Source organism: Colletotrichum godetiae (assembly GCF_030913485.1).
Source record: "Colletotrichum godetiae strain CBS 193.32 chromosome Unknown BDP55scaffold_15, whole genome shotgun sequence".
Taxonomy (NCBI): Eukaryota; Fungi; Ascomycota; class Sordariomycetes; order Glomerellales; family Glomerellaceae; genus Colletotrichum; species Colletotrichum godetiae.
This window is the reverse complement of record NW_026851263.1, coordinates 659,985-684,510: the sequence shown is the minus strand read 5'-3', so window position 1 is coordinate 684,510 and position 24,526 is coordinate 659,985. Positions and strand designations below refer to the sequence as shown.

The 24,526-nt window shown below is 53.3% G+C and overlaps 7 protein-coding genes across 7 annotated transcripts; 4 read left to right on the top strand and 3 right to left on the bottom strand.

Annotated features, from left to right (window-relative positions):
• The first annotated feature begins 5,534 nt into the window (after nt 1-5,534).
• BDP55DRAFT_93826 (uncharacterized protein) lies at nt 5,535-6,508 on the top strand. Its single transcript, XM_060581331.1, has 2 exons — nt 5,535-6,262; nt 6,339-6,508. The coding sequence occupies exons 1-2, from the start codon at nt 5,872-5,874 to the stop codon at nt 6,500-6,502; spliced, it is 555 nt and encodes a 184-aa protein (XP_060431211.1). The 5' UTR covers nt 5,535-5,871; the 3' UTR covers nt 6,503-6,508.
• Nucleotides 6,509-8,519: 2,011 nt separating this feature from the next.
• BDP55DRAFT_549469 (uncharacterized protein) lies at nt 8,520-9,926 on the top strand (the record flags this gene model as incomplete). The annotated part of the gene is made up of 1 exon (XM_060568932.1): nt 8,520-9,926. The coding sequence occupies one exon, from the start codon at nt 8,520-8,522 to the stop codon at nt 9,924-9,926; it is 1,407 nt and encodes a 468-aa protein (XP_060431210.1).
• A 681-nt stretch (nt 9,927-10,607) lies between these two features.
• BDP55DRAFT_630706 (uncharacterized protein) lies at nt 10,608-11,891 on the top strand (the record flags this gene model as incomplete). Its single annotated transcript, XM_060572186.1, has 1 exon — nt 10,608-11,891. The coding sequence occupies one exon, from the start codon at nt 10,608-10,610 to the stop codon at nt 11,889-11,891; it is 1,284 nt and encodes a 427-aa protein (XP_060431209.1).
• Nucleotides 11,892-12,253: 362 nt separating this feature from the next.
• On the bottom strand, nt 12,254-13,371 carry BDP55DRAFT_549570 (sorbitol dehydrogenase; the record flags this gene model as incomplete). Its single annotated transcript, XM_060568942.1, has 2 exons — nt 12,254-13,189; nt 13,243-13,371. 2 exons carry the CDS (start codon nt 13,369-13,371, stop codon nt 12,254-12,256), a joined length of 1,065 nt encoding a protein of 354 aa, XP_060431208.1.
• Nucleotides 13,372-14,295: 924 nt separating this feature from the next.
• BDP55DRAFT_549707 (uncharacterized protein) lies at nt 14,296-16,304 on the top strand (the record flags this gene model as incomplete). The annotated part of the gene is made up of 4 exons (XM_060568953.1): nt 14,296-14,890; nt 14,943-15,049; nt 15,133-16,128; nt 16,182-16,304. 4 exons carry the CDS (start codon nt 14,296-14,298, stop codon nt 16,302-16,304), a joined length of 1,821 nt encoding a protein of 606 aa, XP_060431207.1.
• An 80-nt stretch (nt 16,305-16,384) lies between these two features.
• On the bottom strand, nt 16,385-18,319 carry BDP55DRAFT_630703 (uncharacterized protein; the record flags this gene model as incomplete). Its single annotated transcript, XM_060572185.1, has 4 exons — nt 16,385-17,044; nt 17,138-17,399; nt 17,462-18,199; nt 18,279-18,319. 4 exons carry the CDS (start codon nt 18,317-18,319, stop codon nt 16,385-16,387), a joined length of 1,701 nt encoding a protein of 566 aa, XP_060431206.1.
• Nucleotides 18,320-18,624: 305 nt separating this feature from the next.
• BDP55DRAFT_660238 (uncharacterized protein) lies at nt 18,625-21,565 on the bottom strand. The gene is made up of 2 exons (XM_060574608.1): nt 19,945-21,565; nt 18,625-19,891 (listed from the first exon to the last, which is right to left on the bottom strand). The coding sequence occupies exons 1-2, from the start codon at nt 21,426-21,428 to the stop codon at nt 18,874-18,876; spliced, it is 2,502 nt and encodes an 833-aa protein (XP_060431205.1). The 5' UTR covers nt 21,429-21,565; the 3' UTR covers nt 18,625-18,873.
• Nucleotides 21,566-24,526: the final 2,961 nt, after the last annotated feature.

Sequence of the window (24,526 nt, the reverse complement as noted above, 5' to 3'; positions counted from 1 at the left end):
TCCTACATCACCATCCCGACTGGAGTTTTGGGGGCCACGTTCCTCGGGACCCAGCTTTCTACCCTCCCCGTCACCGGCACAATCGGAACTGTTCTTCAGCAGACTGCTATCCCCAACCCGGTCACTTCGTACATCACCATCCCAACCGGCGTCCTGGGAGCCACGTTCTTGGGAACTCAACTCTCAACCCTGCCGCTCACGGGTACCCTTGGTACGGTCCTCCAACAAACCGCCATTCCCATCCCTGTCACCTCGTACACCACGGTGGTCACTGGAGTCTCTGGCACATTCAGCGGGACGCAGACGTCAACCCTACCATTCACTGGAACTATCGGAACTGTCTTGCTCCAGACCGCCGTACCACCGGCAGCCGTTACCTCGTACACGACCATCTTCACCGGTGTCACCGGAACTTTCAGCGGTGTCCATACGACAACTCCTCCTTTCACTGGCTCCATTGGCACTGTCTTGATCCAGTCGGCCTTGCCTGTCGCACCGGTGACCTCCTACACTACGATTCTCACTGGCATTGCAGGAAACTTTGCCGGCCTCCAGACAACCACTTTGCCATTTACTGGCACCATTGGAACCGTCCTGGTTCAGTCAGCCCTACCCCCTGCCACATCGTACACGACAATTCCGACAGGCATCGCTGGCACCTTTATCGGTACCTCAACCATTACCTTGCCGGCCACTGGCACCTTGGGCACTGTCTTGTTGCAGACTGCCATTCCTCCCTTGTCCACGGGATACACCACCATCTTGTCTGGCATCGTTGGCACCTTCACAGGCACCCAGACCACGACTCTCCCAGTCACTGGAACCCTCGGCACTGTTGTCCTCCAGACAGCCGTACCACCAGCCACGTCCTACACGACCATCGTCACCGGCGTCTTTGGAACCTTCCTTGGAACTTCAGCAACCACCTTGCCGGCGACTGGAACAATCGGTACGGTGCTTCTTCAGACCGCAATCCCGATCTCGTACACGACTCTCCTCACCGGAGTCGCGGGCAACTTCCTCGGCACCCAGACTTCGACGATCCCGGCCGTCAGCGGTCTCGGAACCGTTCTGCTCCAGACCGCCTTGCCCACTGGATACCTCACCGTCACCAGTGGCATCACCGGTAGTTTTACCGGCACTCAGACAACCACCCTGCCGGCTGTTGGAGGGGGCCTCGGAACAGTGGTCCTCCAGACTGCCATTCCCAGCTCGGTCATTGTCTCTTACACGACCATCATCACTGGCGTCATTGGTACTTTCACCGGTACTTCTGTGACCACCCTCCCGGCCACCGGAAGCGTTGGCACCGTGTTATTGGAGACGGCCATCCGGCCCATTTCCTACGTCACCGTCACCAGCGGTGTTAGTGGCACATTTGTCGGCACGTCTACCGTTACTCTGCCCACCACCGGCGCTGGACAGAGCATCGGAACGGTCGTCCTTCAGACCGCCCTGCCCAACATCTTCTTCACGACCATCACCAGTGGGGTTGTGGGCAGCTTCACCGGCACCCAGACCGTCACCCTTCCGACCACCGGAGCCGGGCAGAGCATCGCAACTGTTGTGCTTCAGACTGCCCTCCCAGTCATCTCATACATCACTCTCCCGACGGGTGTTACTGGAACTTTCGCGGGTACGCAACTTTCAACTTTGCCAGTCACCGGCACCATCGGAACTGTACTTGCTCAGACCGCTCTGCCCTCGATCTCGTATCTCACCATTCCTACTGGCGTTACCGGAACCTTTGCGGGTACCCAATTGTCAACTTTGCCAGTCTCTGGAACTATCGGAACCGTCTTGGCGCAGACCGTTCTCCCAGTCATCTCCTACGTCACCGTCCCGACGGGAGTTACTGGCAGTTTCACAGGCACGCAATTCTCAACCTTGCCAGCAGTGGGAAGCGTGGCCACAGTATTGGCACAGACGGCTCTTCCACCCATCTCGTACACTACCGTCCCGACTGGCGTTACCGGCACATTTACAGGCACCCGCTTGTCGACGTTGCCGGCCGTTGGAAGTGTGGCTACGGTGCTGGCGCAGACTGCTCTTCCAGTTGTCTCGTACGTGACTGTTCCAACAGGAGTCACCGGCACCTTCACTGGCACGCAGTTCTCAACCCTTCCGGCTGTTGGCAGCGTTGCCACAGTCCTCGCCCAGACTGCTTTGCCTGTGGTATCATATGTTACAGTGCCTACGGGAGTCACCGGCACCTTTACCGGAACCCAGTTCTCGACCCTCCCCGCTGTCGGCAGTGTGGCCACGGTATTGGCTCAAACAGCATTGCCAGTCGTTTCCTATGTTACTGTTCCTACGGGCGTCACCGGCACCTTTACTGGAACGCAGCTGTCTACGTTGCCCGCCGTCGGAAACGTCGCGACCGTCCTCGCGCAAACGGCCTTGCCCGTGGTTTCGTACGTCACGGTACCTACGGGAGTCACCGGCACCTTCACGGGAACGCAGCTTTCTACCCTACCCGCCGTCGGAAGCGTGGCTACGGTACTCGCCCAAACAGCCTTGCCGCAGATCTTCTACACTACGGTTGCTTCAGGAGTTGCAGGCACATTCGCCGGAACCTCTCTCACTACCCTCGCGGGCACCGGAGCAACGAGAACCGTCCTGGCTCAAACTGCCGTACCGTACACGACAGTTCTCACCGGGGTTTCTGGTACCTTTACCGGAACTTCTCTGGCCACTGTCGGAAACACGGTTCTCGCCCAAACAGCTCTGCCTCAGATCTTCTACACCACCATCCCGTCAGGCGTGCCGGGCACCTTTGCCGGCACGTCTTTGGTCACTCTCGCCGGCTCTGGAGCCACTCAGACAGTTGTCGCTCAAACGGCCATTCCTTACACCACAGTCGTCACGGGAGTTACTGGAACCTTTACAGGAACTGCTTTCAGCACCATTGGAAACACGGTTCTCGCCCAAACGGCTCTGCCGCAGATTTTCTACAACACGGTGCCTACCGGAGTTCCAGGTACATTTGCCGGAACCTCTCTCACTACCCTCGCGGGCACCGGAGCAACGAGAACCGTCCTGGCTCAAACTGCCGTGCCGTACACTACAATCCTCACGGGAGTCTCGGGCACCTTTACTGGAACTTCAGTCACGACTATTGGTAACACCGTCGTTCAGCAGACGGCCATTCCTCCAATTTCTTACACTACGATTGTCACCGGTGTGACCGGCACCTTCACTGGCACTCAAGTTACCACCATCGGCAACACGGTCGTCCAACAGACCGCCCTCCCTTCAAGCACATCGTACACCACGATCCTCACGGGAGTCACCGGCGCGTTCACTGGGACGCGGACCTCGACTATTGGCAACACGGTACTGCAACAGACAGCACTCGCCTCGGCAAGTCGCGTCGTCACCAGTTCATATGCACCATCCGGTTGTGTACCGACGCCTACCGGCGCCGCCGCCCCGTCTTGTCTACCATCAACTGGATCTGCGATCACTTTGCCCTCCGCTTGCGCCAGTCTTACGGGTATCCTCTTGCAATCGTACTCTCAAGGGACACTCGATAGTTGTACTGCGGCCTTGGGCGCGACTGCCAACATTGTAGGTGTCAACGACTGTCTCAACTTGACAACTATTGGTCTTCTCGGAAGCGCTCTGGGTTACAACTCGGCAAGGTGTATCCAGACTGCTTTGTCAGGCAAGTGTCTCACCAGGCTTCCGTCAATCTGCGCCAACCTCGCGGCATCCACCCAGACCGTGGCCAATGTCCAGACCAACGCTGCTCTCTGTTTCGCCAACCTTGGAGCCTTTGGTTCTATCACCACAGCGGGCAACTGTATCATATCCAGCGTCACCAATCTAGGAGGATCGGCTGTGCTCAATTGTTTCGAACGAGCACTCGGGTTACCAGTCGGTCAAACGGTGGCTGGGTTGGCAAATTCGGTATTATGTCCTTCCAGCACAGCTTGCGCACGCCCTCCAGCAGCTTGCGGCAGTTTACTGGACATCACTCTCTCGCCTGCAGATATAGCCGCCAACATCAACCTCTGTCAGGCAGGCCTCGTCGTCAGCGCCTTGGGAAACACGGTCTCAAACGTGGCGACAGGCTTGAGCTGTACCCTTGGCTCGGTTGGAGCCGCGGTGGGCACTCTCCTTGGCGCACAAAATCTACAAACGTACGCGCAGTGTATCCAGAACTCGGTGGCCTCGCAGTGTATCACGACACTACCGCAAAGCTGTGTCAACCTGGGCGTCGACGCGACCGGTGGCGTGGCAGTGACTGTCAGCGCGCCGAACCTCATCTCCTGCGTAACTTCACTCGGCCTCTTGTCCAACGGCATCGCCTCGGATTGTTTGAACCTGTCTTTGACGGGTCCCAACATTGTGGCTTGCCTGAACTTGCGCCTCTTTGGCGTCGCTACGGTGAACGTGGCCGCCAAATAGTCCACAAAAATGCTTCTACAGCACTCTTTCCTTTCTTCTGTCGGGGTTTCCTATGTTTGAGGGCGTTGCGGAAAGAAATCACCATGAAATTGTCTACTATGGATATCTCACCTCTAGCCTTTCTTTGTTCAGAAACTCCCTGGTTTCTTCTGCGCAAGTCGCGATGCAGGACGTTTCTTAGGCGAGCACAAGACTGATAATCATGTAATATGTAATATCAATAATACCTTCCTTTATTCAACAAAACCAGAACTCCCCTAAATGACTGTGACAAGAATATGAATTGAGATGAGGGAACCTGATCATCACCTGAAAGTCGTGTCCCGGACGGGATCAACAGTGCTTGAAGGCGCCATCGAATACTATTCCATAGACCATGGCTGTGAGGTGAGAACTAATCCCGTCCTGGGTTACTCTCGGGCCTAGCTGTTTGTGGTTCTTGGTGCAACGTTCGATCGATCTCACTTCCAGGGCTTCATTGGCGACTGTTGGAAGAGATACAGGACAAACTCTGGATGGCATATCCTCTCTTCCTCATAAATAACCAAAGATAGATCTAACCTGAACGATTGAACGGAAGCGGCGAACTTGATCGAACAACAGGCCGAGTCCCCTCGAGACCCTAAAATCCGAAGCAGCCGGCAACCTGGTTGAGGCGGGAGACGGGGGACCACCGGGCCCTGGTGCAAATCCGGGTTGGCTCCCCGGCGATGTCACCCCAAAATTCCTTGCTTTGGACTCTTTGCAGCGTAGCCCCCCTCTCGGCCAGGGGTCCGCGCCCATGCAAGGTTTAATGAATTAATGAGTTAATGAGGGGGGGGTTGGGGGAGGGACTTTTTGCTTCGTCCGCTCCCGAACACCGAAGGAAGACGAAGGAGCCCAGATTTGATTGCTGGAAGCCTTGACAGAAGGAAATCAGCGTGGTGACTATGTGTTCGTATGGCAAAGCGGCGCAATCAACCCCAAGCACGCCGCTTTCTTATCTAATTAAGAGTTGGTGCTTAGCTTAGGGCGAGTTCGTGTTGGATTGATGGCTGGACTGGGCTGAGGCGTTCGTCTGGGGGCGAACATATGAGCGTTGGGCCCCCTTTCCACCGCTCATGATGCGACGCTCGCTCTAGTAGTTCCTTTGCTCTCTTCTTAACTCTGTTTGTTTATGTGTATATTCTGTCGTTGCGCTGCGAGTTGATGAAATAGTTCCTCGCCACCGCCCGCCTCCCGTGCAACGAGACTTTGTCACCTCGTTGCGTCCATTCATTCAAACCCAGCCGCTGTTTTGATTCTTGTTTCTGTCTTCAATCGCGTTACTTCCGTCATCAGGGGGCCTTTAATTGTTCGTGTCCATCCCGACGGGAGCTGGCCAAAGCACTGCGTTATCGCACCGCAACCTTGAACCACGAAAAACCTCTTTTCGCCGATCTTACCCCTAATTCCACTCGCCTCACCAAGATTTTCACGATGCTTCCTTTCTCGAACCAGCGCCGATACTCCCAGGACGACACGGGAGAACCCGACCCAGAGTCAGACCAGCTCATCCCCGCGAAGAAGCGCCGACACCGCGTCCGCGTTCAGGGCCGACTCGCCGTCGTCCGCAGCGTGTCCACAGTGAATCTGCGACCCACGCCGTCAGTGGCCCCAGAGCTGCCATCCCCAGTTGTCGGTAACGGTGCCGGGGGGGCAGCGAGTGCAAAGTTCGAGTCGGGCGTGGCTGGGAGCACAGTAGCGCCGGTACGGAGGAGGAAGAGCTTGGATGATGCGAGTAGCGACGAGGAGGAGGACGATGTCAAGGAGACTGCGGTGAGAGACCGCCAGTTTCGAGGATACGGGATTGGAGGGGCTGGGAACATTAGTAAGTTGCTGATGCCTTGTTGTCTGCGTTTGCGGCCATTTCAAATGGGAACACATCCTGACTGATCTTTCACTAGGACGACCAACAGAAGTCTACGGCTCCGCCAAATCAAGCTCGTCATCCTCTCGATTCTCCATATTCCCCTCTTCCGGGCCATCGGACGATCCAGACAGGAGGCATTGGAGCTTCAAAGACCTGTTCGCCCGGGCAAGCGACCGCAAAGGAAAAGGGACCGCTTGACCAGGCCTCGCGTCAGGTAGCACTGGATAACTGCAGCATTGCGTCTTTGGGTGGGACAACAAGAGTCACGAAAATGGCTGGGGCGTTTGGGATCTTCAAAAGGACACGGAAACATTGGCTTTGAAAAACAACGTTGATGATGGGGGAACATGCAGAATGACTATGGTCCCGCGCGCACGCGAACCAAGACATGTGAGAGTGGTCCAGCAAAGCGGACTGGATATATTGGTCGAGCCCCAATATTGCAACAACGACACGGTCGCATTCCTCGCTTACTTGTGCATCATGCCGCGCGCGCGGCCTTTTACTGTTCGCCGACGCCGATGCAATGTTGATCAACGAACTTCATCAACTCATTCTCTATCACCGTCTGAGTTGACTTTATGCGCTCCCAAGTGGATCAACAATCATTTGCCGCCCAATGCCCTGGTTCTATTTCTATTATTCCCCATATTCCTGTCCTTCCTACTATCCCTATTGTTACCACTCCCTGTGATCTTCTGCGCATTCCATGGAGAACACCCTTTAAACAAAAATAGCAAGGTAATGGTATTGATCTTGCGTTGACAAGCATCCTACTTCGTCATCCACTTGGCTTCGTACCTCGTGAGACAGAAGTGAGTGTGCGAAGAGACGGTAATGGCCTCTGGTCCAATCTCCAAGACATAAAGCCGCGCGAACGAACACAAGTCAAGCTGCCCTGCTGTCACTGCTCTCACTGTTTGCCGCACAGGTCTTGACCATTCGCTCGCAAGTGCCCCATCGGTGGCTCACATTGTCTGTTGAATGATTGATAATCCATCAAATTACCAAGACCGCCAATGAGACGCCCGCAAGTGGCAGGATATCAGAGTGTCAGCTTACATGCAGGCGCCATCTTCCTGCTCTAGGTACTCTACTCTTCTTCAAGAACTCGTTTTGCAAGACCGATGAACGTGTAAGGCGTGTAGAAGGCAGCAGGCTGGTGTCGAGCATCTTTCCTCTTTCGATGTGTGACCTACCAGTACAACTGCCAACACATCTCGAGTGTGAACCCGCCCTCAAGGTGTGAAGACGAACCGCGCGTCAACCCCACCATCAGAAATGAACATTGCTCTGTGATACAACCGCAGCACTGGGCACTCATTGCGTCAGGCCTTTCCATCCTTACGCCAGTCACCAGTGGAATCGATAGCAGTTTTACCTGGTAGCCGATCACCTTAGGAAGCCAAGAGCATTCTCATCCTGGGGACTTTTCCGGTGATGACCCAAAGCTCGGCACTCAGATGGCCGCGAGCCTGAAACTAAAGATCGAGGCCTGCTTGTAGACTTACATCATCAACGATATTAGCACCTTTAGCCTCAACCCACGGCCGCACTAGCTTGTTCGTTCTAGACGTCGCGCTGACGGGCTGAGACTTATCTGCAAGGACCCTGATCCTGCAGTGTCCTTTTTCAACGCGCTGTACAGAGATGGCCGGCAACGATAACCAGAGTATGACACCAATGAGCTTCACTACCGCCGGTAAACCCTACAACAATCCCGTTCGACGCCTCTCCACATGGACACATAGGTTGTACGGCATCTCACAATGACTCGCTGCCTTACGATACAGCTGTACGATATACGACTAGTGCATTTTGACTGGCTCTTTGACAGCTCCATACAACAAACTTGAGGTTAAGAGACAGGCTGGACACGGCCGTTTGGCGGACTAAAATCTGCTGTCAGATTTCCCTTTCGCAATACGGCCCGATGCAGCCTTGTATGCAGTGAACCCGGCGACTATTCGACGTAACGGCGCGCGTACGGATGGGAGTCTCACCGAGACGAGTGACGGCATTATTGCAGGCCTGGGTTAAAGCTCCCCGCGCTCTGCGTCGTCTCTAGGTATCCCTCTTGTCCATATATATCAACGGATGCTACTGCTCATATCCATGGCTCCCTCCTCTCACTCTTTGAAGTAACAATTTGTTTATCTTCACGCACAGCAGTCATTTTTGATAACCCTCTACACGAGACAAATCATCCGAAACCATGACGCTATCAGGAGACTCTGTAGCTCAGGCTGCCGAAGCATCGGCCAACAACGGTGTCAGCGATGGCAACAAGAAGCGCCCTTACCTTCTCTTCTGCGCGGCGCCTGCAACAGGACACACGTATCCCCTCCTTCAGGTCGCCGATGAGATGATTCAACGCGGCTTCGAGGGTACATTCATTGCCGGCGAAGAGTTCCACCCTCAGGTCAAGCGCATCGGCGCCCAGCACGTTGCGATCCCGCCCATGCTGGACCCTGAGATGGAAGCTATTCGCGAAAAGGTCCCCGTTGGCATCCCTCGTCTCATGTTCGACCTCAGCAACGTCTTCATCAGGTCTGTTACACCTCACTTCCATGTCCTGATGGAGACGCTCGAGAAGATCCGTGTCGAGCACCCCAACAAGCAAGTTGTCATCGTCCACGAGACGTTCTACATGGGCCTTGCTCCGATGATGTACGGCACACCTTTGCCCAAGGGGTACACCACAAGACCGCCCGTTGTCGACATTAACATTGTCCCCGTCGTGACCACGAGCATCGACACCGCGCCGTTCGGGCCCGGTCTTCCTCCTGACTCAACCGAGTCAGGCCGGGGCCGCAACAAGCTCCTCAACGAGATGTTCTTCAGCCCGATGGGTCCCTTTGGTGCGGCAGCAAAGGAGTACAACGACGTTGTCAAGTCGCTCGGCGGTACACGCGAGTTGCCGCCTGCCTTGTTCGAATCATGGCAGACCAGCTATGACGTTACCCTGCAAATGTGCTCGCCCAGCCTCGAATACCCCAGATCGGATCTCCCCGACGCCATCAAGTACGCGGGATGTCTGCCGCCTAAGCCCATCGACCCGAATTACAAGTACCCAGAATGGTGGGCCGAGATCACGGCCGGGAACAAGAAGATTGTGGGAGTTGCACAGGGCACCATCGCCACCAACTACACGGATCTCATCATCCCTACGATACAAGGCCTAGCTCACCGCGACGACATCATCCTCGTCGCCATCCTGGGTGTCAAGGGCGCCACTTTGCCCGAGGAACTTACGATTCCGGCCAACACAAAGGTCATCGACTTCCTCTCGTACGACGCTCTGCTCAAGCACGCAGATGTTTGGGTTCTCAATGCCGGGTATGGAGGGTTCCTGCATGGCGTCGTTAATGGCGTGCCTATGGTGCTTGGAGGGGATACGGAAGACAAGCCCGAGATTGCTATGCGAGGTCAGTGGACAGGAATTGCTTTCAACCTCAAGACTGGTCGCCCTACATCAGAGCAGGTTGCTGAGGGAGTCGATGAGGTGCTTGCCAACGACAAGTACAAGAAGCGGGTGATGGAGATCAAGAAGGAGAATGAGGACATGAAGGCCCTTGACTGCGTAGAGAAGCACATCTGGGATTACGCAGATTCGGCATAGAGGGTGGCATTTCGTGTTTTTTTAGCGACGCAAGTAAGAATAAAGCGAAGTCATTTCTCTAAACGCTGGAAACATCTAATCGTTTGGGCCGACATACTTGTTCCCGATGCTCTCTGTCTCTCTCTCTCTCTCTCTCTCTCTCTCTTTCTCCATTAATAACACCTCTGCCGCTCTCTTTCTCTTTTGCAGCATGATACGAGGGTGAATATACTACGGTTATCATAACAGTAGGAGCTCTGGGAGAGGTGAGTGCTCCTTCATCACTCCGCAAGCATCTTCACAAGCAATTCGCATGCATAGCTATAGTACGTGACTTCGAATTGAGAGGGAAAGACGGAATGCAAGACAATCCAATCAAAAACGGTTGCTACCAGACCGAAGCTGCATCCTGCAGGAGGCCACCAGGGCCGCCTTGGATGACCAAAGAAACCTTCAAGGTTGAAGACTATATGTAAGCTTTCGCCAGCAGAGTTATATGTATCTCCGAATCACGTAGCACTCAAAGGCATACCGGAGAAAGCTCCTGGCAATTGATAGAAGACAACAACTTCCCACCTCCCAAATCCTCATCTCCTTCTCATCATACAAACACCACACCATTCGAGATCCCAATCTTTCCCCAACAACCTTGCAACCATCACAAAGCCTAGAGTACTTCTATTACAGCACTCACTCACCACAATGTCGCTCCGCCAGAATCTCATCAAGCCCATGGTGGTCGATGCCAACGAAGGCCACCACCACACTCACACCGTCGTCTTTCTCCATCGCTTCCCCGAATCTACCACCGAGAAGCAGCTTCGTGGAAAGGTACTGTCTGAGAAGCTGACCATGAACCACAAGACCCTCCGCGAACAGTTTCCTTCAGTCCGCTGGGTCTTCCCCTACGCCAAAGCCCATGCGCGTCCCTGGAACAACCTCACGCCCGAAGACAGGGCCACAGTCGCAATGAAAAACGGCAGTCTCCCTTACATCACGCAAATCATGCTCCAGGAATCGGATAAAGTTGGTGGTCTCGATCGTATCATCCTCGGCGGAATGGGACAGACTGCCGAGGCAGCTCACGATGCCATGACTTCCTTTCCCGAATGTAAGATGGACGCCTACGATAATGCCGACGAGATGTCATCGTTCCTTCAGAAGACCTTTCACGCCGACTGCACAGAACTCGAACAGCTGAGGCTCGCTGGATTCGTGGGTATGCACGCCCAGAACCCCGAGATAACATCCGATGTCAAGAGCAGGGCCATCTTGTCCAAGGAAGTTTCCACCATGAAGAAGAAAATCAACGCTACCCTCGTTGCGCAGACCCCTCACAAATTCATTAATGGCGGCTACAAGGTGCACACCAAAACCTGGGACGGCAGCCGTATCGACGACTTCGCCAGCTTCCTCGTAGCTATCGGCGTAGAACGTGGTCTCGATGCCAGGAAGGAGAGCACCGAGACCCTCATTCCCAAGAACCGAGACCCGATCAAGAAGTGGGATCCCCGGGATACCCTCAGCGACGCCCAGAGATACGCCCAAGAGATCCTGGACCAGAAGAAGGAAAACGAGGAGATCAAGCGCAAGCTTCTCATCCGCATCGAGGCTGACAAGGTCGAGCGCAAGATCAAAGACGCGCGCGAGAAGGCGAGCCGAGGCAAGGTCAACTGCAAGAATAACTGGCTGAAGCCAGCGGATTCTGTCAATGTTCTTGGCGGTGTTGCATACCGCAACAAACTTTCTCAGGAAGAGCAAGTGGACGAGGCCAAGGTACAAATGCCTTCATCCTGGCGCAAGTCAAGAGAGCCTGACAATGAGCAATCCAGTAGTAACGCTTTCGGCTCCACCCGAAACATTCAAACCATTGTTCCCAAGATGGAGTTCAACGACAAGAAGATTCATCCGAAGAAGAAGCCTCGTCGCAAGGACAACAAGCCCCAGGGACGACGTCTGGGATTTTCGTCGGAGCAAATCAATTGAGATTAAGTGAATACGTGAGCGTTCCGCTGAGCCTACAAGGGAAATGACCGACAAGGAAGACTCGGGGTGAGAACTACGTACTGGCAACTGGGGCGGGTGGGCTGACACCAATACCTAAGACTTAAGAAGAGGGGTGGACAAGAAGATCCGTGGACTCGGTGCCGGTAACTTGGCATGGCGAGCTTGCTTTGATTAACGACAAAAAAGATCCACTGGCATTCAAAATGGTCTTTCGTGATGCCTAAAGAAAAATGGCAATGCCAGAATCCGCGCTGGATTCGACTAGAGAAAGGACACGACAACAAACTCCCCCTGTGAGATTGAAGTCCTCGCAGCTACATAAACTCAACTAACGGCTTCTTTTAGTCTTTGACACCTTCAATGAGATTCTTGATTCCTTCGCCTTTTGCAGTCTTGTCCCAAGCCAAGGTGGCTATCTCAAAAGGTGTCACACTCGACAGCATCGCTTTGGGCTTCACCTTGCCCTCTGTAATGAGCGACAAAGCCAGATTGTAATCGCCAGGTCCGTATCGGAAACATCCCCGGACTCTGAGTTCCTTTTCGGACAAGACCAGCATGGGAACTTCAGGCTTGGCTTTGCCCAACCCAGCCTGTACGTAGCTCCCGCCGGCCTTGAGTAGAAAGATCCCCGTCTGGATCGACGACTGTGCTCCCGAAGCCTCAATGACAACGTCCACCCCATCGGCGATGCCTACTGTCTTCAATAGCTTCGCGGCAACATCTTCACTCGTTGTCCCAGGCTCAACTAAGAATGTCTGACAGTCGAGGAAGGTGTGCGCGAAGTCCAGCTTGGCCTGTATGATATCGACCAAGATGACGCGACGGGCGCCAAAAGCTTTGGCTACGGCTGCGCAGAGCAATCCAATCGTCCCACACCCCGTTACGACGACATCTTGACCGTACTTGATCTCAGCTAGACGCGTTGCATGGACGGCCACGGAGGTAGGTTCCACAAGGACCGCCTCCTGGAGGCTCACCTCGTCGGGAACCTTGTAGACAAAATCCTCCGGTACGATGAAGTACTTTGTCAAGGCACCGTGAGAGTCCGGCGGATCTGCGCAGAATACCATCCTGATACACAAGTTATAATGGCCGTCTTTACATTTCTTGCAACGCCGGCATGGGAATCCGGGCTCGATGGCTACGCTGTCGCCTACTTTGACGGATGTCACCTCGGAGCCGACTGCGTCAATGGTGCCGGAGGCTTCATGGCCCATGACGATTGGCTTCTCGTTGCTGACTTTGCGCTGGAATCCTCCCTCTTTCCAAAAGTGCACCTGGTAGATCGGTCAATATCTGATCAGTTGGGATAAAGTGATGGTAGACATACATCGCTGCCGCAAACACCGACATACCGGATCCTAACAACTACGTCAAGTTCGTTCTTGAGAGTAGGAGTAGGCCTGTCCACGATCTTGGCGGAGCCTGGGCCATATAGAAACCAGGATGGGTTTTGCATTCCCGCGGTCGCCATCTTGCGTATGAATTTGTAACGGGCTGATGCAAGATGTAATGTTTTCTAGGTAATAAGGCAAGGTAGTGTGCTAAAAGACGATGGTTTCGACGTCACTTCTAAAAATCATGAAGACTTTAAAGTGATTTATATCAAAAAGTTGTGTTCCTTTAGGATCTGATTTGCACAAAAGTATTTACTCTAGGTATGAAAGGCGTTTCTCCTCATTGCAAGTGCTTTAGTGCCATCGGCCGAGTGTCGTCCGAGGCAGCCATCAATTAGTGACGTATCGCCTTGTCACAGGTGCGATCGAACATGCTACATCTCACCTCACGTCACGAATGTGGCTTTAGGTAGTCTTTGGAAGAACATCAACCTGATGATCATCAAACGCCGGAGTTAGGTAGGTGACTGCCCCAAAATCACGACACGGCCCGTGTAAACAGTTGTAAACCGTGACAAATTTAAGAATAAAACGAGGGTTCCAGCGAGACCGAGTGACCCCTCACGCCCCAACGGGCCATGTCACGCCGTCATGCAGCAAGCCACTTTGGTGCTTCCAACAGCTGCTAACATTTGCGATGTGGATTTGGAGATGGGGGCTGTCAGGGAGGGGTAATCTGACACGGCCCGTCGGGTCTCGATGACTTCTCGATGCAATTGGTCGTGATCGATGCGTTGGACGTGTCCATCGACCAACATAATGCAGGCGACGGCGGGCCGTCTTCTTTCGGTTTCGGCAATCAGATTCCAGGATCCTGCATGAAGCTCAAAAGTTTGAAGCCGATCGCCAGAGCTACCTTGGTGCGGACTAATGTTGTCCGGTCGTGCTCGGCTGTCATTTAAAGCCCAACATCGTCGTTCTAGTCTGTCGTGGAGTTAATGCTGGCTTAAACGGCGCAGGCCTGGTTCCAAAGGGATAAACTCACCATGGCGAAGAACGACTACACCATCAAGCTTCCTATTTTGAGGGAGCCTACTTCAAAGACACCCGAAAACGCACGAGAAATCGTCAAGAATTGGATACAGGCTTTTGAGAAAGTGCTCGCCAACAACGTACAAGACAGCCTCTCGACCGTGTTCCGCGAAGATGCCTGGATACGGGACTTTCTCAGCCTCTCATGGGACTTTCGAACCATCAATGGACTCGATGAAATCACGGCCTTTTTCAAAGAAAACCAACCTCTGGCTAGTCTCCGCCAGATCGTGCCCCGAGAAAAGGGCGCTTTCCAGCCGTCTTTTGGGGACCCGGCGCCAGGTGTTCATTGGGTGGAGAGCATGTTCGACTTTGAGTCCGATGTCGGCCGTGGTAAGGGTATGGTGAGACTGGCGTTGGAAGCGGATGACACCTGGAAAGCCTTCATGATCAACTTTACTCTACTGGAACTGAAGGGCTTCGAGGAGAAGGTGGGAGTGGACAGGCCTACCGGCCATGTCGATCCCAAAGGTGGCAACTGGAAGGAAAGGCGCGAAAAGCAGATGGAATTTATCGATGAGGACCCTACAGTTCTGGTCATCGGCGCTGGTGAGTTGCATCCGATGCTGGTGGTGATGAGTTGCTGACCTGTATTTGATAGGACATGCTGGGCTCAACATTGGCGTTCGGCTACGAAATCTTGGTCTCCCGACTTTGCTGATAGATCGCAACGAGAATGTCGGAGACAGTTGGCGCAAGCGATACAGAGTCAGTCTTTCTGATGAGTACACTAAGAGTTTTAATATGTGAGATGAGCCGAACGCTGACCTTGAAATTCATCTCAATTGCAGACTCTCATGACCCATGATCCGATCCAGTACTGCCATCTCCCCTTCATCCCATTTCCCGGAAATTGGCCCCAGTTCATGCCCAAAGACAAATTGGCAGATTGGCTGGAATCCTACGCAAAGATGATGGAACTCAACATCTGGACCAGCACCAACATCGAAGGGACAAGCTACAACGAGCAAGAAAAGACCTGGACCGTCAAACTTCGTCGGGCAGACGGCAACCTCCGCACCCTCAAGCCTCGACACATCGTTCTGGCAACTGGCCAGGCTGGCGATCCCATCACTCCCACATTCCAGGGACAGGACGACTTCAAAGGCGTTGTATACCACGGAAGCCAGCACCAAGATGCCTCCCTCGTCGACAACCTCTCTAATAAGAAAGTCCTCGTCGTAGGCTCCGGCAACTCGAGTCACGACATCTGCCAGAACTTTTACGAAAACGGCGCAGCACAGGTGACGATGATTCAGAGGGGCGGCACCTATGTCATTACAGCGAACAAGGGAATCTTCGTCATGCACAAAGGCATGTACGAAGAAGGCGGCCCACCAACCGAAGACTGCGATATCGTTGCGCAGAGCATTCCGATTCCCGTGCAATTCGCGCTGAATACGCACGGTATCAAGGCCATCACCGCAGTCGACCAGGAGCTGTTGGACGGTCTGAGTAAGGCGGGCTTCAAGCTCGACTTTGGGCCAGATGGAAGCGGGATCTACCGCAAGTACATCACTCGCGGCGGAGGATACTACATTGATGTTGGGTGCAGTCAGCTGATTGTCGACGGCAAGGTGAAAGTTCACCATAGCCCTAAGGGAATAACTGGCTTCACACCCACAGGTCTGGCGCTGGCGGACGGCACGACTTTGGATGCCGACATTGTTGTGCTGGCGACGGGATACGATGGTATGAGGTCGAGCACACGTAACATTCTGGGAGACAAGGTGGCAGACCGGGTTAAGGAGTGCTGGGATCTTGATGAGCAGGGTGAAATCAATTCTGTGAGTTTTCATATGGTCGATACAAATGTGGACACTAAGTTAATATCGGGCAGATCTGGAGAAGCAGTGGTCATCCTCGGTTTTACTATATGGGTGGGAATCTCGCTCTGTGTCGCTCTTATTCGCGTCTCTTGGCACTCCAAATCAAGGCTGCGGAAGAGGGTCTTTTTGTTTAGGCGTAGAGCATGAAAAGGGTCGGGATGAACTCAGTATTTATACATAGGCAAAGACCAGGCTAAGTAGACGGTTGATCCCTTCATGTCTCGATCGCCCATACTCGCAAAGCCTCGTAAATATCGAGTGACAGATACTGTAGATCCCAAAACTCACCCGGAAGCGCCTTCAACCCACCGACCCCTCCGTATCCCTCAGTACCAGCAGCCGCCTCAAGCACTTTCAGCAGCTGTCTCGCAAGCGGCCACCTCTGCCCGCAGATTCTGAGTCCGTAGATCAGAAGCCACACCTTGTTCGGCGGACCCAGGCCCAACACACGGTCATATATAATGTTGAAGCGTGCCGCGACAAAGACGCAGTGGATGATATGAGGGTTCGCCGTCTCGAGCATGTCATCGCCCGCACCGCGTATGACCTTGATCATCTCATCGCAGCTATTCAAGCAGCGCTCCGCGGCATCTTTCCAGGAGTGCTCGCTCCCAGTGTCATCGTCGGGGAATATGAGTCGTTGATGGAGGGAGACGACGGCGCTGTGGACAGTGCAATGGATGAGGATTGTGTTTGGATGGTGGGATGCAGCTGCAGCACCGTCAAATAGGTCGGTATAGGGTGGTGTCCGCACTGTCAGCATCTGCTCAAAGTCTCTATGCCATGCCATCAACCTTTCGGAAAGGATGGTGCAGTCCAGCTTTCGCTGTTGCAGATCCGATACCGATGTCGTGTCACACGGCTGTTGAAGGAACTGATGCACATGTCACATCTCATTTATCGCGAGCCGGACAAAGAGGGTGAAGGATGACGGTGCTTCCGAGTCGCCAAACTGGTACATGGATACGATGGACTCGGGACACCGCCATATTTCTTCGTCGCACGGAAGACTGGCTGTTGGTAGCGGCTGGGAGACGGAGAGATGCCAGGCAGATCCGACGGTTGACGCCGAATCCAGGGCCTCAATGGTCCAAAAGGCGCGGATCTTCTCTTCTTGCTCGACGGCTGTGGCCGGTAGTGCAAGCATGCGGGAGGGGATCACGGATGGGAAGCCGTAGTTCATGCAGTTGTGTGCTACCAGATCGCGGAGGCCTAATTGCGTGCTCGTTCTGGAGTTGGGAGTATTAGCAAGTTTCGCGGCATTGGGGTACTTGTGATTCTGGGCGGCTACCTTTTGCATAGGGAAATGAGGTTATAAAACTCAACCATTCTCCCGCTTCCGTACTCGACGATGGCAAGGATAAGTAGGGCTTGTAGTGTGTGAAGAGATAGGTGATGGATCGCATGTAGTAGGATCTGGTCTTCTAAGAGTCGCCGCCTGCCCTGTTCTCCGCTACGTTCGGTGTCATCTCCATGAGCGGCTCCTCTATCTGTGGAAGTGACGACGGCGGTGATTGCTTCGAGCGCAACAGTGACCGGAGTTTCATGCTGCCCTGAGTACTTTTGGCATGCTTCCATCATGGTCGGCTCGTGTAGTATGGGAAACCATGAGTGGTGTTTCTGGAACCAAAGATTGCAGGCTTCGGTGACTTTATCCTGTGATCTTCCATTGATAGAGCAGCTTGGAGACGTTGCCGCGACACTACTACCCAGAACCGGTCCGTTCGATATCGAGAGCTGTGAACTAAGTCCAGTTGCTCTGGGCAGCGCTGAAAGTCTCGAGACTGTTTCTGCTCCAGCCCCAGCCATCAGATATCTAGACCCATGTGGATCAATATTACCCTTGAAAGCTTGAAACTCTCTCTCGAGGCAATCCAGACGCTTTTCTAGGTTCTCGACATAGCCTGCCCTCAATCCCGGCGTCTTTCGGGCGGTGCTGTATTCGCACTGCAAGCCGCCCTTGGAGCAGAATCCGCATTCAGGTTTGATGCGATCGCATCGAACTTTGCGGTGTCTGCAAACCAAACACCTATTCATAATTTAGTTAGTAAAGTCCGTGTCAAGATTTGGCTGTTCTCTGTTGAGCCGAGGGGAAGAGAAGCGCTCACGGTGTCTGACTAGGGTTGGGTGCTCTCGGAGATGGAGCCATCTTGGTGTTTCTATTTTTTCAACTTTTTTCTCAATCTTTGTTTAGGAATTCCTATGGAGACACATCAATCAAGACATAAGAGACATAGATGTTTCCTCTTGTGCAGGTAAATGACGATCATTGAAGTAGATACGGCATAACGGCCACCTTTTGGCGTGAGATTTCTCCGCACCGGGCCCTGCGCCGATGCGGGGCTGGTGGGATACTCTAACAATGGCCGGCTCAGCGTCATGCCTTTCCTGTCATCCAAGTATTTATTTCGGAATATGCCCCCGGAAGAGACAAGAAGCAGAGATACTATTGTCAGTGAGTGAGTGCGGAAGAGAGAGGGAGAGCAGCTGTGATGCGAATGATTTGGTATCTTCATTATATGACATTCCGGCCCGCTGCCTCAACTGCCAATCTCTCTACCTCGCCTTATAAGTCATTTTATAAACGACGGTAACGGTTACCGGTTCTTTTCCTTCTGATTTGAGACTTCCTATACTTCAAACATTGAGACATCCCAACCGGATTTCGCCACCTTTCGCGAAGTAGACGCCAACGATTGCCCATCAAATGTTTCCAGCAAAACCACCATGCGCAGCAAAGCGCTGCTGATAGTCGCGCAGATGAGCCCAGTTACGCATCTCCTCTTCTTCATCCTGCGGAGTCATGTTCTCTCCGGCCATGTTGCTGCCGCTTGGGCCAGTTCCTTCAAGCTTAAGAAGGACGTCGATGAGCTTCACAAGCGCTTCCTCCGACTTCATAGCCACCGGGCCTTTCCGCTCCGGGGCGTCGTTTAGGAGAGTCGAAGCAACCTGTCGAACTTTGTTAATCAGCGAACCGCCGTTAGGTTCGAGGTTGCGTTGTGAGATGGAGCCCAGCACGTGGAGGAGGTTTTGCACAATCAGCTCCCGCTCTGCCGTCATCAACTCAAAGACGCGAGCAGCCTCTGCATCCTCAGCTCCCTTAGCAACTTGTTCCTCAGCGCTATCCCCAACTTGCTCTTCTTTGTTGGGGTCGGACATGTGGACGTCACGCAAGTTGAAGAATAGCTCGACATAGAACGAGCGCGTGGCCAGTTGAGAGATGTAGATGTTAGCCTTCTGTATCTCGTACTGAAGCTGCCGCCGTCGTTGGGGGTGATTCTTGATCACGTTTCGAACATCGTTAGGAGGCTGGCTACTGGGGTAAGCGGGAGGTACGTATTGGAGATCGGCATCTTCGAGGGTGCCGAACCCGCTCGACTGCTCGTGAGAAGCACTGAGCTGAAGTTCGGGGGGAAGCCGGTCAATGATGTCCTTGGCGGCGATGAGGGCGTCTCTCAGCAGCGACCTTTGATCGGACCACGGAAGGGTGCTCATCCCATAAACGAGCTCAACGCTGACAATGGCGTTCATGGTAGTATAAATGTCGACGGCAAATCGGAAACCAGTGAGAAGTGTGACAGAGCTTTCCGGCGGATACACGATTTCGTTGGCCATGATGTAAAGGTCATCGACATTTTCGGGCAGGGCAGGATACGGCAGTCCGGGAGTCGACGGGGCGATGACCAAGTCAGCATGGGAAGCGCCTAGTTGTGAGAAGGACCTGCATAATGTATGAGGTTACATAGATTCCAAGACAGCGATTGAGAAGCTTACCTAACGCCGAGAAGAAGACACCAAAAGATACGCTTGCCGATTTGGTCCTTGATATGGTGGAATGGTAAAGGATCAGGCGAGCAGTTATCGTTGCCGAAGGTGGGAAGCTCATTAGGATGTTTGGGCCGGTGAAAGCCAAGCTCCCGAATGAGAGACAGACACTCAGACATGAAGTAGCGGAACCGGGGCACTTGGAAAGTGTAGCCTGCCGCAAGCCCGAGGAAGTAGCTGGTAGCCGCATCATCCAACGTCTTTTGCTTCAATGCCCATCGCGGACCCCGCGTATCGAGGGCAATATCTCGACACCTCTCAATCATGACTATCGCTCTCGGGAAAAGGTGGGTGCTGTGTTGGGTCTTGAGATGCTGCCTTGCACTCCGGGGGAACGAAGACACCAGAGAGGCTATCATGGATGACAGAAGACCAAGAAACTCGGGGTTCGTCCTATCCTCTCTGTTTGCGAAGGAGTGTCTGAAAGTCGGTTCGTGAGGGAACGGAGCGAGCGGGTGGATATAGGTGAAGAAGTCGTCGATTAAGAGCTCGAGGATAGGTAGAGGTGCGATGGCCTCTGCATCCAAACGGCCCGGTCCTTCTGCTATGGAAACGAGAGCCTGTGCAGCGTTGTGCGGCGAAGGTGAGGGTGTAACGGCAGCGCCATATGAGGTGAAGGCAGCCGTGGTGGGCGAGCCACCCATGCCAGGCTCGATTCTCTGCCTTCGAGCGGCTCTGGCAGCCTCGGCGTGCTTGTTCGGAGGTCCTCGCCTTTTCAGCTCTCGGTTGAAGGTGCATTCGACGTTGAGTTCGGAGCATGGTCTACACGGCGGACCGGCCTCATCGCACTTAACCTTACGTTGGGAGCACATGTCGCAAGCGCGTCGAAGGCGGGTCAGCTTCGGGTTGACTGTCGGGTCTCGTGGCATCGGCGGCATCGGGGCGAAGGCGTGAGGGAAGGCGGACATGGCGCTCTGTGACACGGCACCGAGAGAGCCATCGGTGGCCAGTGGAGGTGCAGGCGGGGCGCCTGCGACTGTCGAGGCATGAGAAGCATGTGGCGGAAGCTGGTGAGATGGCGCTTGGGACGGAGTGTGTGGAGGAAGCGGCGGCTGGTGGTGATGTGGTTGATGCTGGACTTGGTCCTGCTCGACGGCCGAGGGCATCGACAGCTGTTCTTGCTCCTGCTGCTGCTGCTGCTGTTCCTCAATAGGCTGAGACTCGTGTTGTTGCTGTTGCTGTAGCTGCTGCTCATCGGCGGCAGCGGCTGCAACAGTACTTAGATGATGCTGGACATTCTGAATAGCCGCTGCAGCTGCCGCATCCGAAGCAGCTTGGAGGACCTGGAGTCCATTGCTGGCATAGGCGTGGGCGGTGGCTTGCTGAGAGGCAGTTGGCGATGCAGGGGGATCGGATTGAGGGTCGGGCTGATGATCCGCCTCCTGCTGCTGCTCCTCTGGCTGAGGTTCCTGATCGGCCAACGTAGATGACATCTCGAAAAAGAGAGAGCAGGGCCCGGCGATGGCACCCTTGGTCTTATCCCTCCTAAGACGATGGGCGGTGCTGAGTGGGAATGGCTGATTGTCGGAGAAGCTCCGGCTGCGATTCGGGACGGCCTGTCTGAGTGCTTGTCCAAAGTGGGTGTGCGGAGGTTCTGGTGTTGCGCCGAGTCGAGGCAGCAGGGCGGTGAGCCATGCTGGAAAAGTGGTGAGATTTTCGCACTGTGACAGTCGGCCAGGGTTTGTGGGGAAATGCACGTGAAAATGTGTGTGGGGCTGATGGTTAAGCGAGGGTTCTCACACGGCTCAAATTCTGCCAATCTAAAGAAGACTAGCGCCACCAGTCCTGTGCCCCACTCTCATCCTGGGAACCCGGAGGGCCAGGGAAAGAGGAAGGTGCATGCCGACTCTTGTGCAAGAGAGGTCGGACTGTCAATGATTATGATATATCGCACTCTTACGCTAAGGGACTTTACATCAAGACGCTGCATCACTCATTTCGTGGTAGAACAGCCGCTTGTGTTGCCCTGAGATGGTGCTCACTCTTGCAACCATGCGACCTAGATAGCAAGTATGAATTAATCAATGCGTTTGTAAACACAACCTTAGTTCCCTTCAAGATCGTTATTACTCTCCTCATCATTACTCTCATTAAGGATAATGTTTTTAAAAACGATCTCTATATTGCCATCTTTCTCATTACTAATTTCTCAAGGTACTTCCAGTAAATTCTTTACAGAATACATGTAAAGAATTAACAAAATAAAGGATACTTAGAGTCAATAAAATAGAAGTCAAGCTAGGGTAAGGGACTAGTAGTGGTAGTAGTGTGAGGAATAGAAATCCAAGGATCTGTATTTGAAGATCAAGTGGTATATCACTAAAATGGCCAGTTTGATAGGTGAAATCTCAAGCCAACTCAATGCTGAGTGAGCATTCCGATTATACTATCTACATTAGCAGGTTCTGTGAAGTTTCGCTCTCATCCGCAAGCCTCTTTCTCATCGAGATTCTACTAGGCCTTGATGGTGGGCTTTTTTAAATAAGAGGGTATCGTACCTTGGAGTTTCTCCTACTGTTTTTATAAAATTGACAAAGCGCTATAGTGATATGATACGATCAATGGCGGAAAGGTTGACGCTTAACATCCCGAAGTACGCCATTATCTAACCCAGTCGCAACATAATCAGGTCTATGAGATTGAGTCAATGTTTCAAACAGAAGTTGACACAGTACTCGACGTCACTGCTTGATCACATTCTCCAACATTATACAGAGCGGATTCTGGACATGCTGAGATAAAGCGTGACGAAACTCGAGAAATCTGTGCCTTGCATGGGAGACGAAAACGATGAAGCTGGGTTCATAACTATCACCCCAGATCATCGTGCATCAGCCGTCACCCGTCGTTTGAAGCGTCAATGTTATTTTGGAAAGTTTGAAACTCGCCAAGGTCATCAAATGTGACAGCGGGGTCAGACATTCCGATCTCTTCTCCTAAAAGTCACATCAGAGGCATTATCTAAGTGCTGCTTACTTTGGAAAACAGAACATTTGCGGTATACCGTTCAGCGACCAGTCCCATACTGGCAAGTCACATCCAAGCAACGCTCCATCCTCACATCATGGTTGGGCCACCGGGGCGAAATCAATATGAGATCTCGTGGGAAGGTTATTGAGGTTGGATCAAAGACATTTATCCTATAGTCACATACCGTTTACCCCTCTTCGACTCCCCGGACATGACTGGTCAGCGCGACTTCACTCGTGGCTCATTTCGGATCGTGTGTGGTGGAATGATTTATGCTTGCCTCGGATCCCTGTTGGGGCTAATATAAATGCCGGCCTTTCAGGAGAATTACCCCAGACTAGGGTATCATCCCGGTCCAAGTATGGCAAGTGCTTCCTCCCACATGAAAACATCAACGGCGCGTATTCTGAAAGTTAAAGCCGGGATTTCACCGCCGAGCCGAGACCAAAGTTACTGAGCGCGTGAAAGATGCGCCGGCGCGCTCGCGACGGCATCATGGCCAGATCTCAATCTGAACGGGAAGAGGGAACTGGCCAAATGCAGAACTTCATTAAAAGTTTTGTTATTAGATCTCGTTGCGTTGACGGCGCTGATTATTGCACCTGAGTATTGTGCCTTGCTGTAGGGCATACTTAGGCTAAGGGTTATCCTGGTTTGGGAACTTCGGAGGAGGGGCTACAAGTATGGACTCTTGGCTAGGTTCCAGGTTGCTTCCGGCTCAGAGTTCTCTTCCCTTGGGCGAACGACCATCATCTACCTTACTCCCGTATCATCCGCGGGGCTTCTTCCGAAGCACCTTCTCGGATGTCCTGACCGCTAAACGCGCTCTTACCAGACAGCGGCAGGCCTAAGACGATCTAGACCTTGTTTTCCGTCATCAGCACTGGCAACATGAAGCCCCAAGACATGCAAGCCTACCAAGAGCCTTGGCAAAGAGTGCTTATTCCGTATTGGCATTTCAGACTTCCCACTTGGCAAGCATGAAGTCTTGATTGCAACTGCGAGAAGCTTATATCTTGATGTATCTGTTATCAGACCAGCAGCTTGCATCTTGATTCAAAGAATAAAACGGTAGACGTTGGGACTAGAAGAGAAAGCAGACGCCCTATTGTGATCAAGAAACAAACCGAGCACACCTTGAGGCTGTGTGTAATACGATGCCGGGACCCGATATCCCGTCCAGTACCGTACACTCCGTGTTCTTGGACTCGAAGGCACACTTCACCTCCCCCGCACCTATGCCAACGTGAGGATTGATTGCAATTAGATTGCCTCGAATGATTGATGGAACGCATTGCTGGTCGATTGGGGAAACTCCGGCTCCAGGGGTAAGCTGGAAGTTTCCCCTGATGCTTTGTCGAGGGCTGTTGGGTGCCTACCTAGTCGGCTCGATACTATTCACTGCCCGTCGTCGGATGGATGCCTCCGTCAATAGGGCATGGGAGATCCCACCGGTCATGGGGTTGAGGGATTGTCGGTGCGCTTCCCGGTGATCCCTTTCTTGGTGCTGAGGTCTTGATCAATACTGCGAACGGAACCTAGGACTCCTTGTGAGAGTAGT

Bases quoted from the DNA above. Each gene is read 5' to 3' on its own strand.
- BDP55DRAFT_93826 (XM_060581331.1), top strand. From the start codon at position 5,872: ATGCTTCCTTTCTCGAACCAGCGCCGATACTCCCAGGACGACACGGGA. The intron at 6,263-6,338 runs GTAAGTTGCTGA...ATCTTTCACTAG, and splicing joins TGGAGGGGCTGGGAACATTA to GACGACCAACAGAAGTCTAC.
- BDP55DRAFT_660238 (XM_060574608.1), bottom strand. From the start codon at position 21,428: ATGTCATCTACGTTGGCCGATCAGGAACCTCAGCCAGAGGAGCAGCAG. The intron at 19,892-19,944 runs GTAAGCTTCTCA...TACATTATGCAG, and splicing joins TGTCTTCTTCTCGGCGTTAG to GTCCTTCTCACAACTAGGCG.